A 13,725-nucleotide genomic window follows, 5' to 3' on the forward strand; every position below is an offset into this window, starting at 1 on the left:
ACATGCGACATGGAGTTTTACCCAGGTTCGGGCCCTCTCGATGGAGGTAATACCCTGCGTCCTGCTTGATTGTTATTGATGAGTATGAGGATTACAAGAGTTGATCTACCACGAGATCATAATGGCTAAAATCCTAGAAGTCTAGCTTGTCAGATTATGATTCCCTCTACAGACTAAACCCTGCGGTTTATATAGACACCTGAGGGGACTAGGGTTGTACAAACTCGGTTACAGAGAAAGGAATCTTCATATCCGAACGCCAGGCTTGCCATCCACGTCAAGGAGAGTCCCATCCGAACACAGAAGAGAGTCTTCTGTCTTGTATCTCATAGCCCATTAGTCCGACCCATGTCACACAGGCCGGACGCCTGATGACCCCTTAATCCAGGACTCCCTCAGCGGGCTAGGGCAGGACAAGGGCATGCGCTGCTCGCGTCCGCACGTGTTCATTCGGCCGCAAACTCGACTCAAAATTGGGATGGAAATGAGTTAAAAACGGACAGAAAATGGACGACGGTCTATTCGCGGCCGCGCATTGAAACTTGGAGGGCCTGCTTTTTCCGTTCATCTCCAAACGAATACAAACGGACCATTTAGGGTTGTGCGATTGGAGTTGCCCTCATTGAGCCAGCGTGGGGTGGACGGGCAACCAAACACGCCCTCAACCTCAGTGACCAGACCAAATGTTCGCTCGCTGGAGGCCGGGAAAAAAAAGGCAACCAGTTCCGCTTCTCCACGACCATCGCTCGCCGTAGCCATAGCCGTTCACCGCCGCCGCCGCCGCCGCCGCCTCCACTCTACTCCCATAAAACAAAAGCGTCCCCAGAAGCCGAACCTTTTGCTTCGACCCGCGGCGCCCGAGGAAAAGCCGAACCCAACCCTAACCCTAGCCCGAGGGCTCCTCGCCGGCGTCGGCGATGGAGACTACTGAGTCGGAGCCGGCACCGGAGCTTCCCGCGGAGGAGGAGATGGCGCTCATCCGAGATATCACCGCCGCCTCGGAGGCCCACGCCAAGGAGGGTGACATCTTCTTCCTCATCACAAACAGGTCCCCTGCCCGCTTCCTTCTCCCGCTTCTCGATCCGGTCTCGGGTTCAGCCGTCTGTCTCTCGCTTTGTTTTGAGGGACGCTGTGCGCAAGGATGGATACTGTTTCTTTTAGATTCATTTGCTGCTACTGTTTGGGTGGACGGAAGGTCCTTATGGAGAGCGATTTGAGGTATATTGGATGAGGACAGGAGCTGGATTTGGTGATTCTTGCCGGTGCTAGTTGCTGCTGGATTTGTCCGTCTAGGGTGCATAGTTGCTGCAGATTCGAGGGAGGCGCTCCTTGCTTTTAGTGCTACTGGCAGGATTTTTAGTCTGGTACTGGTGTCCTATAGTGTGCAAGATTGCTAGTTTGAACATTTTATGACCTGGCAATCCGTTGTGAGCTGGTTCATTTTATTACCTTTTCAATCTTGGCCAGCACCCAATTTTTTGCGTTAGCTATCTTCTGATCTGTTGTCATGTTATTCCGACATTAGTATAGTTTAGGCTGCTTGTAAGATGCCTATATAACATATGAGATTATACCCTTGCTGAATGACAGGTAGCTTCTGACAACTTTCATTCTGATATACAATTGCTTTAGCTGTTCCTTTGATTTGTGTGTTATGTACTCCCTCCGTCCCAAAGTTCTTGTCTTAGATTTATCTAGATATGGATGTATCCAGTCACGTTTTAGTGTTAGATACATCTGTATCTAGACAAATCTAAGACAAGATTTTTGGGACGGAGGTAATACTTGGCTGTACAGTGTAGATAGATGTCATCGAAACTATGTTTCTGTAGGCGTCATCTGAAATACAGATTTACATAGCATTCACATCTTATGTTTGACTGATCCTGACCTGCTGTGTCATTTTTGTATTCTTCTTTTGGATCTTAGACATATATGTTTCTTGGTTGACTCAAATAGGTGGTGGCAAAGTTGGATTGATTATGTTATTCAAGATTTGGCTGGTGTACCAAGTAATGGTTCTCATCATCATGAGTTTGGTTCAAATACTCCTAGAAGGCCAGGAGCTATTGACAATACAAATTTGTTGGATGAAATGGCATCTGAAGTCTCCGACATGCAGATTGAGCTACATGATACCTTGGTTGAAGGCCGTGATTATATATTGCTCCCTCAGCAAGTCTGGGAAAAGCTGCATGGTTGGTATGTCTCGTTTGTGCAGAATGCGAATCTGATTCCGAGAATCTAATGCCACTGTGCATTTAATTACGTGATACTGTTTTTCTTGTGGTAGCAACAAAGCAACGTGTCTCTGTCTGAAAATATGGACCTATCGCTCTTGTGCCACCTTATTTGATTCTATGGATTAATTGTTCATCGGGCTGTTTACAGTCAGTCCATTTACCTGTATTACTGTAAACTAAATTCATTCACTTTATTTGTCATGCTAAGTGAAGCATCAAACTTCGGTTCATTATATTAGAAAGTTATATTATGACTCCCTTTTTGACTCAACTATTTGTTACATAACCAAATATATTTCTTTCTAAAATGATTGTATGAAGATACTGGTGAACAAATGGTTTTTGGTCACAATATCCTAGTCGCGCAAATTCTTGAGAACAGAAGGCATTGTTATCTACCCAAAAGATTTTCGTTGGGGCGTAACCCTCTCAGCGACGCGCCACATCGGAACCCGGGTGTGGTGGAAAATGGGCAAGGGCCGGGCCGTCACCCCCCAAGTGGCGTGCCGTATCTTGATCCGGATACGGTGGCAAGTGAGCGAGGATCGGGTCGTCGCATCCTTAGTGGCGCGCTACATCGGCGCCCGGATGTAGTGGAAAATGAGCAAGGGTCTTCGCATTTGACTCGACGAGTGCGAAGGGTAAGGAAGCTAGCCGAGCCTAGGAGGATTCGCTTAGGTAGCTGGAACGTAGGGTCTCTGACAGGGAAGCTTCGGGAGCTAGTTGATGCAGCAGTGAGGAGAGGTGTTGATATCCTTTGCGTCCAAGAAACCAAATGGAGAGGACAGAAGGCGAAGGAGGTGGAGGATACTGGCTTCAAGCTGTGGTACACGGGGACGGCTGCAAACAGAAATGGCGTAGGCATCTTGATCAACAAGAGCCTCAAGTATGGAGTGGTAGACGTGGGGACCGGATTATCCTGGTCAAGCTGGTAGCTGAGGACTTGGTTCTCAATGTTATCAGCGCATATGCCCCGCAAGTAGGCCACAATGAGAACACCAAGAGGGAGTTCTGGGAAGGCTTGGAAGACATGGTTAGGAGTGTACCGATTGGTGAGAAGCTCTTCATAGGAGGAGACCTCAATGGCCACGTGGGTACATCTAACACAGGTTTTGAAGGGGCGCATGGGGGCTTTGGCTATGGCATCAGGAATCAAGAAGGAGAAGATGTCTTAAGCTTTGCTCTAGCCTACAACATGATTGTAGCTAACACCCTCTTTAGAAAGAGAGAATCACATCTGGTGACTTTTAGTAGTGGCCAACACTCTAGCCAGATTGATTTCATCCTCTCGAGAAGAGAAGATAGGCGTGCGTGCCTAGACTGTAAGGTGATACCTGGGGAGAGTGTTGTACCCCAGCATAAGCTGGTGGTTGCTGACTTCCGCTTTCGGATTCGTGTCCAGCGGGATAAGCGTGCCAAGGTCGCTAGAACGAAGTGGTGGAAGCTCAAGGGGGAGGTAGCTCAGGTGTTCAAGGAGAGGGTATTTAAGGAGGGCCCTTGGGAGGAAGGGAGGGGATGCGGACAATGTGTGGATGAAGATGGCCGACTTGCATTCGTAAGGTGGCCTCGGAGGAGTTTGGAGTGTCCAGGGGAAGGAGAAGCGAAGATAAGGATACCTGGTGGTGGAATGATGATGTCCAGAAGGCGCTTAAAGAGAAGAAAGATTGCTTCAGACGCCTATACCTGGATAGGAGTGTAGATAACATAGAGAAGTACAAGATGGCGAAGAAGGCCGCAAAGCGAGCTGTTGGTGAAGCAAGGGGTCGGGCATATGAGGACCTCTACCAATGGTTAGGCACGAAGGAAGGTGAAAGGGACATCTATAAGATGGCTAAGATCCGGGAGAGGAAGACGAGGGATATTGGCCAAGTCAAATGCATCGAGGACGGAGCAGGCCAACTCTTGGTGAAGGACGAAGAGATTAAGCATAGATGGTGGGAGTACTTCGACAAGCTATTCAATGGGGAGAATGAGAGTTCTACCATTGAACTGAATGACTCCTTTGATGAGACCAGCATGCGTTTTGTGCGGCGCATCCAGGAGTCTGAGGTGAAGGAGGCTTTAAAAAGGATGAAAGGAGGCAAGGCGATGGGCCCTGATTGTATCCCCATTGAGGTGTGGAAAGGTCTCGGGGACATAGCGATAGTATGGCTAACCAAGCTTTTCAACCTCATTTTTCGGGCAAACAAGATGCCAGAAGAATGGAGACGGAGTATATTAGTACCAATCTTCAAGAACAAGGGGGATGTTCAGAGTTGTACTAATTACCGTGGAATTAAGCTGATGAGCCATACAATGAAGCTATGGGAGAGAGTCATTGAGCACCGCTTAAGAAGAATGACAAGCGTGACCAAAAATCAGTTTGGTTTCATGCCTGGGAGGTCGACCATGGAAGCCATTTTCTTGGTACGACAACTTATGGAGAGATATAGGGAGCATAAGAAGGACTTGCATATGGTGTTCATTGACTTGGAGAAGGCCTATGATAAGATACCGCGGAATGTCATGTGGTGGGCCTTGGAGAAACACAAAGTCCCAGCAAAGTACATTACCCTCATCAAGGACATGTACAATAATGTTGTGACAAGTGTTCGAACAAGTGATGTCGACACCGATGACTTCCCGATTAAGATAGGACTGCATCAGGGGTCAGCTTTGAGCCCTTATCTTTTTGCATTGGTGATGGATGAGGTCACAAGGGGTATACAAGGAGATATCCCATGGTGTATGCTCTTTGCGGATGATGTGGTGCTAGTTGACGATAGTCGGACGGGGGTAAATAGGAAGTTAGAGTTATGGAGGCAAACCTTGGAATCGAAAGGGTTTAGGCTTAGTAGAACTAAAACCGAGTACATGATGTGCGGTTTCAGTACTACTAGCTGTGAGGAGGAGGAGGTTAGCCTTGATGGCCAGGTGGTACCTCGGAAGGACACCTTTCGGTATTTGGGGTCAATGTTGCAGGAGGATGGGGGTATTGATGAAGATGTGAACCATCGAATCAAAGCCGGATGGATGAAGTGGCGCCAAGCTTCTGGCATTCTCTGTGACAAGAGAGTGCCACAAAAGCTAAAAGGCAAGTTCTACAGGACGGCGGTTCGACCCGCAATGTTGTATGGCGCGGAGTGTTGGCCGACTAAAAGGCGACATGTTCAACAGTTAGGTGTGGCGGAGATGCGTATGTTGAGATGGATGTGTGGCCACACGAGGAAGGATCGAGTCCGGAATGATGATATACGAGATAGAGTTGGGGTAGCACCAATTGAGGAGAAGCTTGTCCAACATCGTTTGAGATGGTTTGGGCATATTCAGCGCAGGCCTCCAGAAGCTCCAGTGCATAGCGGACGGCTAAAGCGTGCGGAGAATGTCAAGAGAGGGCGGGGTCGACCGATTTTGACATGTGAGGAGTCCGTTAAGAGAGACCTGAAGGATTGGAGTATCGACAAAGAGCTAGCTATGGACAGGGGTGCGTGGAAGCTTGCTATCCATGTGCCAGAGCCATGAGTTGGTTGCGAGATCTTATGGGTTTCACCTCTAGCCTACCCCAACTTGTTTGGGACTAAAGGCTTTGTTGTTGTTGTTGTTGTTAGAAGGCATTGTTATCCGTAGAACGATTGTTTTGGAAGCGACATATTTCACAGCCTGTGGTGGATAACTATCCGACAAAAGAAGTTGAAATCTTCTCTGGCAAGCGGAGCTTCCATTTTTTCGTTTGCTTGCTTGACACTGTAAACTTTGAAATCTTGTTCATATTAACTTAGCTTAACCTTTTCATTTTTATCAAAACCCGTTAACAGGTATGGCGGAGGGCCAACACTACCAAGAAAGGCAATCAATACTGGCTTGTCTCAAACTGATCTAGCCATAGAAGTTTATCCTTTACGTCTGCAGTTACTTCTGATGCCGAAAGGAGAGCAAGCTGTAGTAAGGATAAGCAAGAAGGTACGCCCTTATATCTTTGTCCACTGTAAAATATATAAAATAATTTCATTTCCATTTATTCATAGTAATGAATTATGTAAATTATGAGACGATAGATCCTTTATACAGAAACATTTCTGTAGAATTCGTGTAATGACACTACTCATTGTAGAAGTAGACTAGATGAACCCTTGTGAATTAATGTAAAAACTTATAATCTGAAAATTCATGCAGGTTACAGTTGATGAGCTCCGTAAGAAGGCGTGTGAGGTTTTTGATCTGGTACCAGATGAGGTAGCTGTTGTATTCGAATGTCTATTCCTATGGATTTTACTGCACGTATAAGTTTTGCTTACTCATTATGGTTGTTATTGGTAGGTGTGCATTTGGGACTACTATGGTCGAACAAAGCATGCTTTGATGGATAACTTGGAGAAAACTCTTGATGATGCCAACATTCAAATGGATCAAGATGTGAGAACTGGACTTTACATCATTGTTGGTAGTCGTGAGCTGTTTTAAAAATATTTTTTGACTTCTTGTCACTTTCTGCTGGGTGGTAATGACACTAATTTGTAGGGCAATTATGTCTGTCCGTTTCCAGAGTAAATGATCCTAACTACGAAATGTTTATATTATTATGGCAGATTCTCGTTGAAGTCGCCACTGATGCAAATGGTAGTTTGGATGGTGCGTGCATGAGTTCGATCCAAGAAGATTATTTTGGAAGCGCATCAACTTATTTGATGACAGATGCTTCGAAATCAGGATTCTCAAATGAGAATTTAGCATCACTCTGTTATGGTTCCAGAAGCTACAGCTCGAGTCTTATGCAAAGCCAGTACCTGCGCTCTTCCAGTGGTGACTTGGATAATGTTCCTGGTACTGTTGGTGTGACCACCAGGGGATCTCCGTCAGGTCTTACTGGGCTACTTAACTTGGGAAACACATGTTTCATGAACAGTGCTGTACAATGTCTTGTGCACACACCAGAGTTTGCTAGATATTTTCGTGAAGATTACCACTGTGAAATTAATTGGCACAATCCTCTGGGTATGGTGGTAAGTACTCTCTCTAGCGCGACCTTGAAATCTTGATGCTTTACTTAGCCCTTATCTGGTGAAGCAACTGGACATACTGTTATGCATTCAGTATAACTTGTGAGCATGATTATATTTGTAAGAAATACTTGTTAGTGTTGATGTAACAACCATAAAAATGTCAGATACTGAATGTGCTACAGAAGTAAAATTGCGTCTTGTTTAGATTTTTTAGATTCAGTTAATTTTACCTTGAATCTCTGTGGGCATTGCGTACCTTCACCACTGTAGTCTTACTGCTATCGTTTATTGTTTCCTGTACCTTCATCTTTATTGTGGTTCAGATTCATAATTTTTTCACTAAAACAAATTTGTCAGTTTATCTTAAATATGGATGAAATTTGTGTGTTTCTGTATACCATCATCGCATCTGGCAGAGTGCACCCTTTCTGTTGTTACAGCAGCTTTGTCTAGTTTTATTGCATACATAGTTGTGTTTAAACCAGAAGTAGTTTATTTGCTGGAGAGACAAAATCTCATGTGTATTTCCATTGAGATCTCACATCTTTACACATTACAGTTGGTATAAATAGGTTTGTGGAACATGCTGAAGTTTTAATGCATCAATGTTGCTTGTTAATACAGAAATAACTTTGCTTTTTGTAACAATGGCTATATTTTTTATGACCTCATGATCATTTGCATCTATGTGTCCTATTAATTTTACTGAGATCTGATGGTAGTCTTGTAGGGTGAACTTGCATTAGCTTTTGGAGAGCTACTGAGAAAACTTTGGGCTCCTAGCCGCACCCCAGTGTCTCCACGACCATTCAAAACAAAGTTGTCTCGGTTTGCACCTCAGTTCAGTGGATACAACCAACACGATTCACAGGTTTGATTCTTTCGTTAGACAGCTCCTTATCCATCTGCAGTTTTTCTCAAAAATCTGTATCTTGATACTTCCAGGAGCTGTTGGCATTCCTCCTGGATGGACTGCATGAAGACTTGAACCGTGTGAAACATAGACCTTACTTAAAATCCAAAGATGCTGAGGGACGATCAGATGAAGAGGTTGCTGATGAGTATTGGGCAAATCACATTGCCAGAAATGATTCTATCATTGTTGATGTATGCCAGGTTAGTCTCAACTCCCAAATGGCCAAATCTGTACGAATCGCTTTGTTCGATGCTGTAAAGAGGTGGTTCATGGCCTTCTGGTCATGTTTTAGTTTCTTGCAGTCGTTATGTATTTTTTGTACCTTTGTCAGTTTAAAGTGATATTTTGATTAAATTTGGATGACCCCATGATAGTGAAAACAGACATGGAAAAACAACTGATGCTAGTGCATGTTCTTGCAGTTTTTGTGTTTCTGCTATGCAGCAAGGTAGCAGAAAGACACCCATGTTTAATGTATGCTCCACTGTTTCCGCGTATGAGATGGGAGTTCTGCAATAAATGTGACAGTCCTCTTATTGGCTGTTATGTTTTATGTTGTTGACGGTCAAATGCTTTCCATTGCTAGCCAATGCAGTATGTTGCTAGAATGAAATATCGTGGAAAAATTAGGTGCTCCTAGGCGCACGATTAGGCGCTAGGCGGAGGTAAAACGCCTTGTTTTGGCCCTAGGCAGTGAATTAGGCGGCTGACAAGGTACTCCAGCGCTGATGAGGCGACGACCATGGGGAAGAGAGGCAGCTATGGGGAAAGAGGGACTGAGGTGGGGAAACAGATTTAGTTGCGGAGGAGGAGCTGCAGCCGCCATTGACGCGTGCCTGGACGGGAGTAGGCAGTGGAGGAGCTGCAGCGCCACCATTGGTGTGTGTCTGGAAGGGGATCAGGCAAGGGAAAGAGACAGAGGAGTATAGACGGATGGTTCAGATTAGAGCATGGTTCGGATTGGGTTTGCAAGCTAGGGTTCCATAATGGGCCTTATTGGGCTAGTGTTGCAGAGTTTAGAGCCTGTATTCTCTGAAAAATGCACCCAGCCGCCCCTTGCTGCCTTATGCGTACAAAATGCTTAAGCGTGCATAGGCGCCTCTTAAGCTGTCATTGCACTAGGCCAGGTGGAACACTCGCCCAGCGCCCAGCGCTTAAAAAAGCCTTGTGAAATAGTACAAGGTTGAGACGTCTAGCATGAAATTATGGTGTATTGATCTCTGACTTCTGGGCAGAGGTATTTTTGCTAAATGTTACCTTTTAATTTCCAGGGGCAGTACAAGTCAACTTTGGTCTGTCCAGTATGTGGAAAGGTTTCAGTGACATTTGACCCATTCATGTATCTTTCCTTACCTCTACAATTTGCTTCAACGCGGAGCATGACTGTTGTGGTTTTCACTTGTGATGGGAGTGCTCCACCAATACCATACACTGTAAGTGTACCCAAGCAAGGTAGGTGCAGGGACCTTATCCAAGCACTCAGCAACGCATGCTCGCTTAGAAATGAAGAGAGACTTCTAATTGCCGAGGTTTGTTACAAAATACCCATTTTTTAACAAGCATATGCTGCTGTATTTCATCGTGTTAGTAAATCTATTTTCTTTGTATTGTATTTGCAGATACGTAATCATAGGATCCATCTTATTCTCGAGGATCCAGTGCTCCAGCTTTCTACAATTAAAGATGATGATCACCTGGCAGTTTATAGGCTTCCAAGATTGGAAAAAAGGGCAAGTTATGTTCAATTTGTGCATCGCCGTGAAGACTTGTAAGCAAAGAGACAAAAAAGACATAAGTTGCATTTTTATTCTGCTAGGGCGATAGCTTTAGTAACTTGCTTGCTGTATATAACAACAAACACAACATATGCCATTTCCATTAACTGTTAACATGCAATAGTGGGAAAGCACTTCTTGTGCATCAAATTCTTCTTAAATAATAGCTTTGCTTCTGTAGGGACCTTGGAAACAATAGCAGCTCAACCTCTTGGAAGCCATATGGTGTTCCTCTTCTTGCACAAATATCTCGCAATGAAACTGTCACCGGTTCTGATATCCATGAGATGGCCCGTAAAATGCTTGTGCCCATGTTCAGAAATCATGTGGCACAACATTCGGCAGTTCAAAGTTCTCTTTCCACAAGAACACAAAGCTATCACACCGACAGCAGCAAATTTCAGCTACAGTTGATTGATGATAGCAACACAGTGATTGAGCAAACTGATTATGTTATCAGGGTTCCGCAGTCTTCGGTTGCAACTGTTATTTTTGTCAACTGGTCCAAGTTAGATCTTAAAAAGTTGAACACAAACCATCACCTTCCAGAGGTGTTTAAGTATGCTCCTCCCGCCAAGAGAACCCGTGGTGAACCTCTCTCACTCTATGCATGCTTGGATGCTTTCTTGAGAGAAGAACCACTTGTTCCTGAAGAAATGTGGTTAGTATTCAATACTGCCCCCCCCTGAAGATACCTTTGATGTTTGCAAATATGTTGTTCATGCAAGTGTTGCTAACTCTAGCTTAGCTGATATTCAGTTTCAGTCAACATAGGGGTTACAGTATGTCAAGTAGTAGTTATGTTATCTGCATTTGCATTTCACTTGATATAATCTCACTCGTAGGCTTAGGATTTAGTATTTTCATGGATACCTTGCATTGCTAAATATGAATCTATGTAAATGAGAAAGAACTGGAAAATCAAAATATCAGTGTCCTCTTCGATGCAGAAAATAATGGCGCTGCATGGTTGTTATATTATTTTCCTGTGCACTGATCTTGAAAGCATCACTTTTAGCCCATTACAGATTATTAGAAATATCTTATAACAGGCACATGCTATAACTGTTCCTTTCAAGTGCCTAGAACTTTAATTTTACATTTTAGTTTAACAGAGTTATGTTAATTGAATTAGGTACTGTCCAAGGTGCAAGGAGCAAAGGCAAGCTAGTAAAAAGCTTGATTTATGGAGACTACCAGAAGTGTTAGTTATTCATTTGAAGAGATTTTCATTTAGTAGGTCAACTAAGCATAAGCTGGAAACTTTTGTTAATTTCCCAATACATGACTTGGATTTGACAAACTATATTGCTAACAAGATACCTCAGCGTCAAACTTATGAGCTGTATGCTGTTAGCAATCATTATGGCAGCATGGCGAGTGGGCATTATACTGCTTACATAAAGGTTATTTTCTACTTCATTTTTTTAATTATTCTAAAAAAGGTTAATTTCTCAAATTCTACTCCCTCCGTTTTTGTATACAAGGCCACTTCATATTTTTATGTCTAACTTTGACCATTTTATTGAAATGTGAGTTGTATGCCACAAAAAGCATGCCATTTGATACACATTTCAAATAACCTTCCGATGATACATTTTTGTTGACATATAAGCCATATTTTGTCGACCAAAATTATAAGTCAAAGTATGACATGAAAACAAAGTGGCCTTGTATACAAAAACAGAGGGAGTAATATTGCTTCCGCAATTTCAGTTTATTTCTCTGAAGGACACCAGTGGTAGCTTCTTAGGACCTCCAACTTGTTATTGCATGTCCTTATGTATTTGGAAGTAGGGGCCGAAGTATCATACTAATGCATTGTTTTAAATTGTTGGTGTTCTATCTTTAACTGCAGTTATTCCTGCAATGCTTAGGCCCTGTTTGGTTCATAAGTCCTAGGACTTTTTCTAGTCCCAACTAAAAAGTCTCTAGTCCCTAAAAAGTCCCTCCCTGTTTGTTTGCAGAGACTAAAAAGTCCCTAGTCCCTTCCTAGGGGTTATTAAATGACCATATTGCCCCTAGTATATAGAAAAATAACAATCAAACAACACCATGGGGTGGCGGGCCATTAAATGCATGGAGGGGCATTGTTGGAAACGTCCCAAAAAGTCCCAAAAAAGACTCTCCTTGAGAGTCTTCTTCATTTAGTCCCAAATGCCTAGTTTAGTCCCTAAAAAGTCCCTCCCGTTTGGTAAAAAAGTCTCTAAGAGGGACTTTTTCTAGTCCCTACACAAAAAAGTCCCTGGAAACAAACACCCCCTTACTTAGTTGCTCTTTCAATCTCGTTATTGGATATATAGCAGACTTTGCTAGCTATGCTGCCTAAGCACATACATTCATTTAATCTGCATTGTCAGAAAGGAGAAATTGGTTATAGAAACTTATAGTACCACATTGTCTTCCAGAGTTCCTAGTTCTACTTATTGTGTTGTAGAGCTATTTATTTGCCTGTGTGTTGGCTCTAATCTAGAAGTCTAATGGGGAGTTGTATTTTGTGCAGCTCTTGGATGAGAACAGGTGGTACAATTTTGATGATAGCCATGTTTCTGCCATCAATGAAGAAGAAGTGAAGTCAGGTGCAGCTTACGTGCTGTTCTACAGAAGAGTTAGAGAAGCAGATGGAGCAGCAAGCAATGGAACCCAGTCATGTGTGAAACGAAGCCGCAGATCTAGCCAAAGATAATCTGAGTTGTTGCATAGCTTTGCAATTTTAGAAGAACCCTTTGGGTTCCTTTTTTGTGTGTGGAATTGCAAGGTTTCGGTGTGAGACCATAGGATATTGTGGCTATACAGCGGACGGGAGGAATACCATTAGAAGTTGGCTGTCAATACAGATGGGGAATGGTGAGAACATAGCGAATGGTTAACTAGGTGGATATTGCTGCGGCTATATAGCTTGGACAGAGTGTAGGTTTGCTTGCCATGTTCATCTTTCTAGTTCTGCCTAGAAGAGAAATGAAAGATGGGCCATTAGGTTGCACCGCCTTGTTCAAGTTGATTAGAGTTTTATATTTCAGTTATATGTACGTAGCTAGTGTACACCTTACTGTTTTTATCATTAATGCTATGCCACAGGGCATTGTTTTACCTGTGTCATGCTTGTTTGAGGTACAATTTTTTTTTTGATCTGTGGAACCGTGAATTTGCCATGGAGAAGTTGGTGCATTACTCTTTTTTTTCCCTTGAATTATTATTATCTAGTCCTATTTTTACAGTAAGCTGTCGTTTCTGCAATTCTGCTCCCTTTGTCTTGGTTTATTGGACCCCTTGTCTTTTGTGTCAAACCTACATCTTAAGTTTAGCAAATGAAATATAAACTAGCATGTCACAAAAATTGTACGGTAGATCTCTTGAATACAAATCCTATAGTATTCCTTTTTAGCATATACCTCATATTTTCTTAGTTAATATCGATGGCGAAAGTTCAACCCATAATGTAAAACCTGATGGTTACAAAATTGCAATGATACGTTGGAGTTCTCGTATCTAAAAGAGTTAAAAGCATTGGAAGTCCCTCAACTTTCTCACAATGTGATGGTTTGGTCCTAAAACTTGCAAAACGACCCTATCTAGTTTCAGAACTTGTGCCCAATGTGCAACTTAGTTTCTGGACCAATCACAAAGCGACAAGTGAACTGGCCTCAAGCCGGTCAGCGCGTGCGTTTTTGCAAAGAGCCCCTGCCGTTCCTTATAATCAACCCGCAGTACAGGTTGGACAGCAACGGGGGAGCACCTGAATTTATTATGTCGAGGGGAACTCTTGTAGCTTATCCCCACTCGCCCCCCTTCTCCATCCTTCTCCCTGTCGG

The 13,725-nt window shown here is 43.5% G+C and overlaps 1 protein-coding gene across 3 annotated transcripts; it reads left to right on the forward strand.

Moving 5' to 3' along the window:
* Positions 1 to 618: 618 nt before the first annotated feature.
* On the forward strand, positions 619 to 13,003 carry LOC123085853 (ubiquitin carboxyl-terminal hydrolase 5). 3 transcript variants are annotated; one of them, XR_006440025.1, is made up of 14 exons: positions 619 to 1,048; positions 1,960 to 2,202; positions 6,038 to 6,182; positions 6,396 to 6,455; positions 6,540 to 6,659; positions 6,809 to 7,222; positions 7,953 to 8,093; positions 8,168 to 8,338; positions 9,410 to 9,667; positions 9,758 to 9,906; positions 10,095 to 10,574; positions 11,049 to 11,149; positions 11,233 to 11,319; positions 12,417 to 13,003. XR_006440025.1 is itself a non-coding variant. In XM_044507567.1 (13 exons), exons 1-13 carry the CDS (start codon positions 918 to 920, stop codon positions 12,597 to 12,599), a joined length of 2,766 nt encoding a protein of 921 aa, XP_044363502.1. In that variant the 5' UTR covers positions 620 to 917; the 3' UTR covers positions 12,600 to 13,003. The 3 variants fall into 3 exon arrangements, 2 of the variants coding, with proteins under 2 accessions (XP_044363502.1, XP_044363503.1); XM_044507567.1 differs by having other exon boundaries at positions 620 to 1,048; positions 11,049 to 11,319; XM_044507568.1 differs by having other exon boundaries at positions 620 to 1,048; positions 6,540 to 6,635; positions 11,049 to 11,319.
* Positions 13,004 to 13,725: the final 722 nt, after the last annotated feature.

This window comes from Triticum aestivum, chromosome 4A (assembly GCF_018294505.1).
Source record: "Triticum aestivum cultivar Chinese Spring chromosome 4A, IWGSC CS RefSeq v2.1, whole genome shotgun sequence".
NCBI classification, from domain to species: Eukaryota; Viridiplantae; Streptophyta; class Magnoliopsida; order Poales; family Poaceae; genus Triticum; species Triticum aestivum.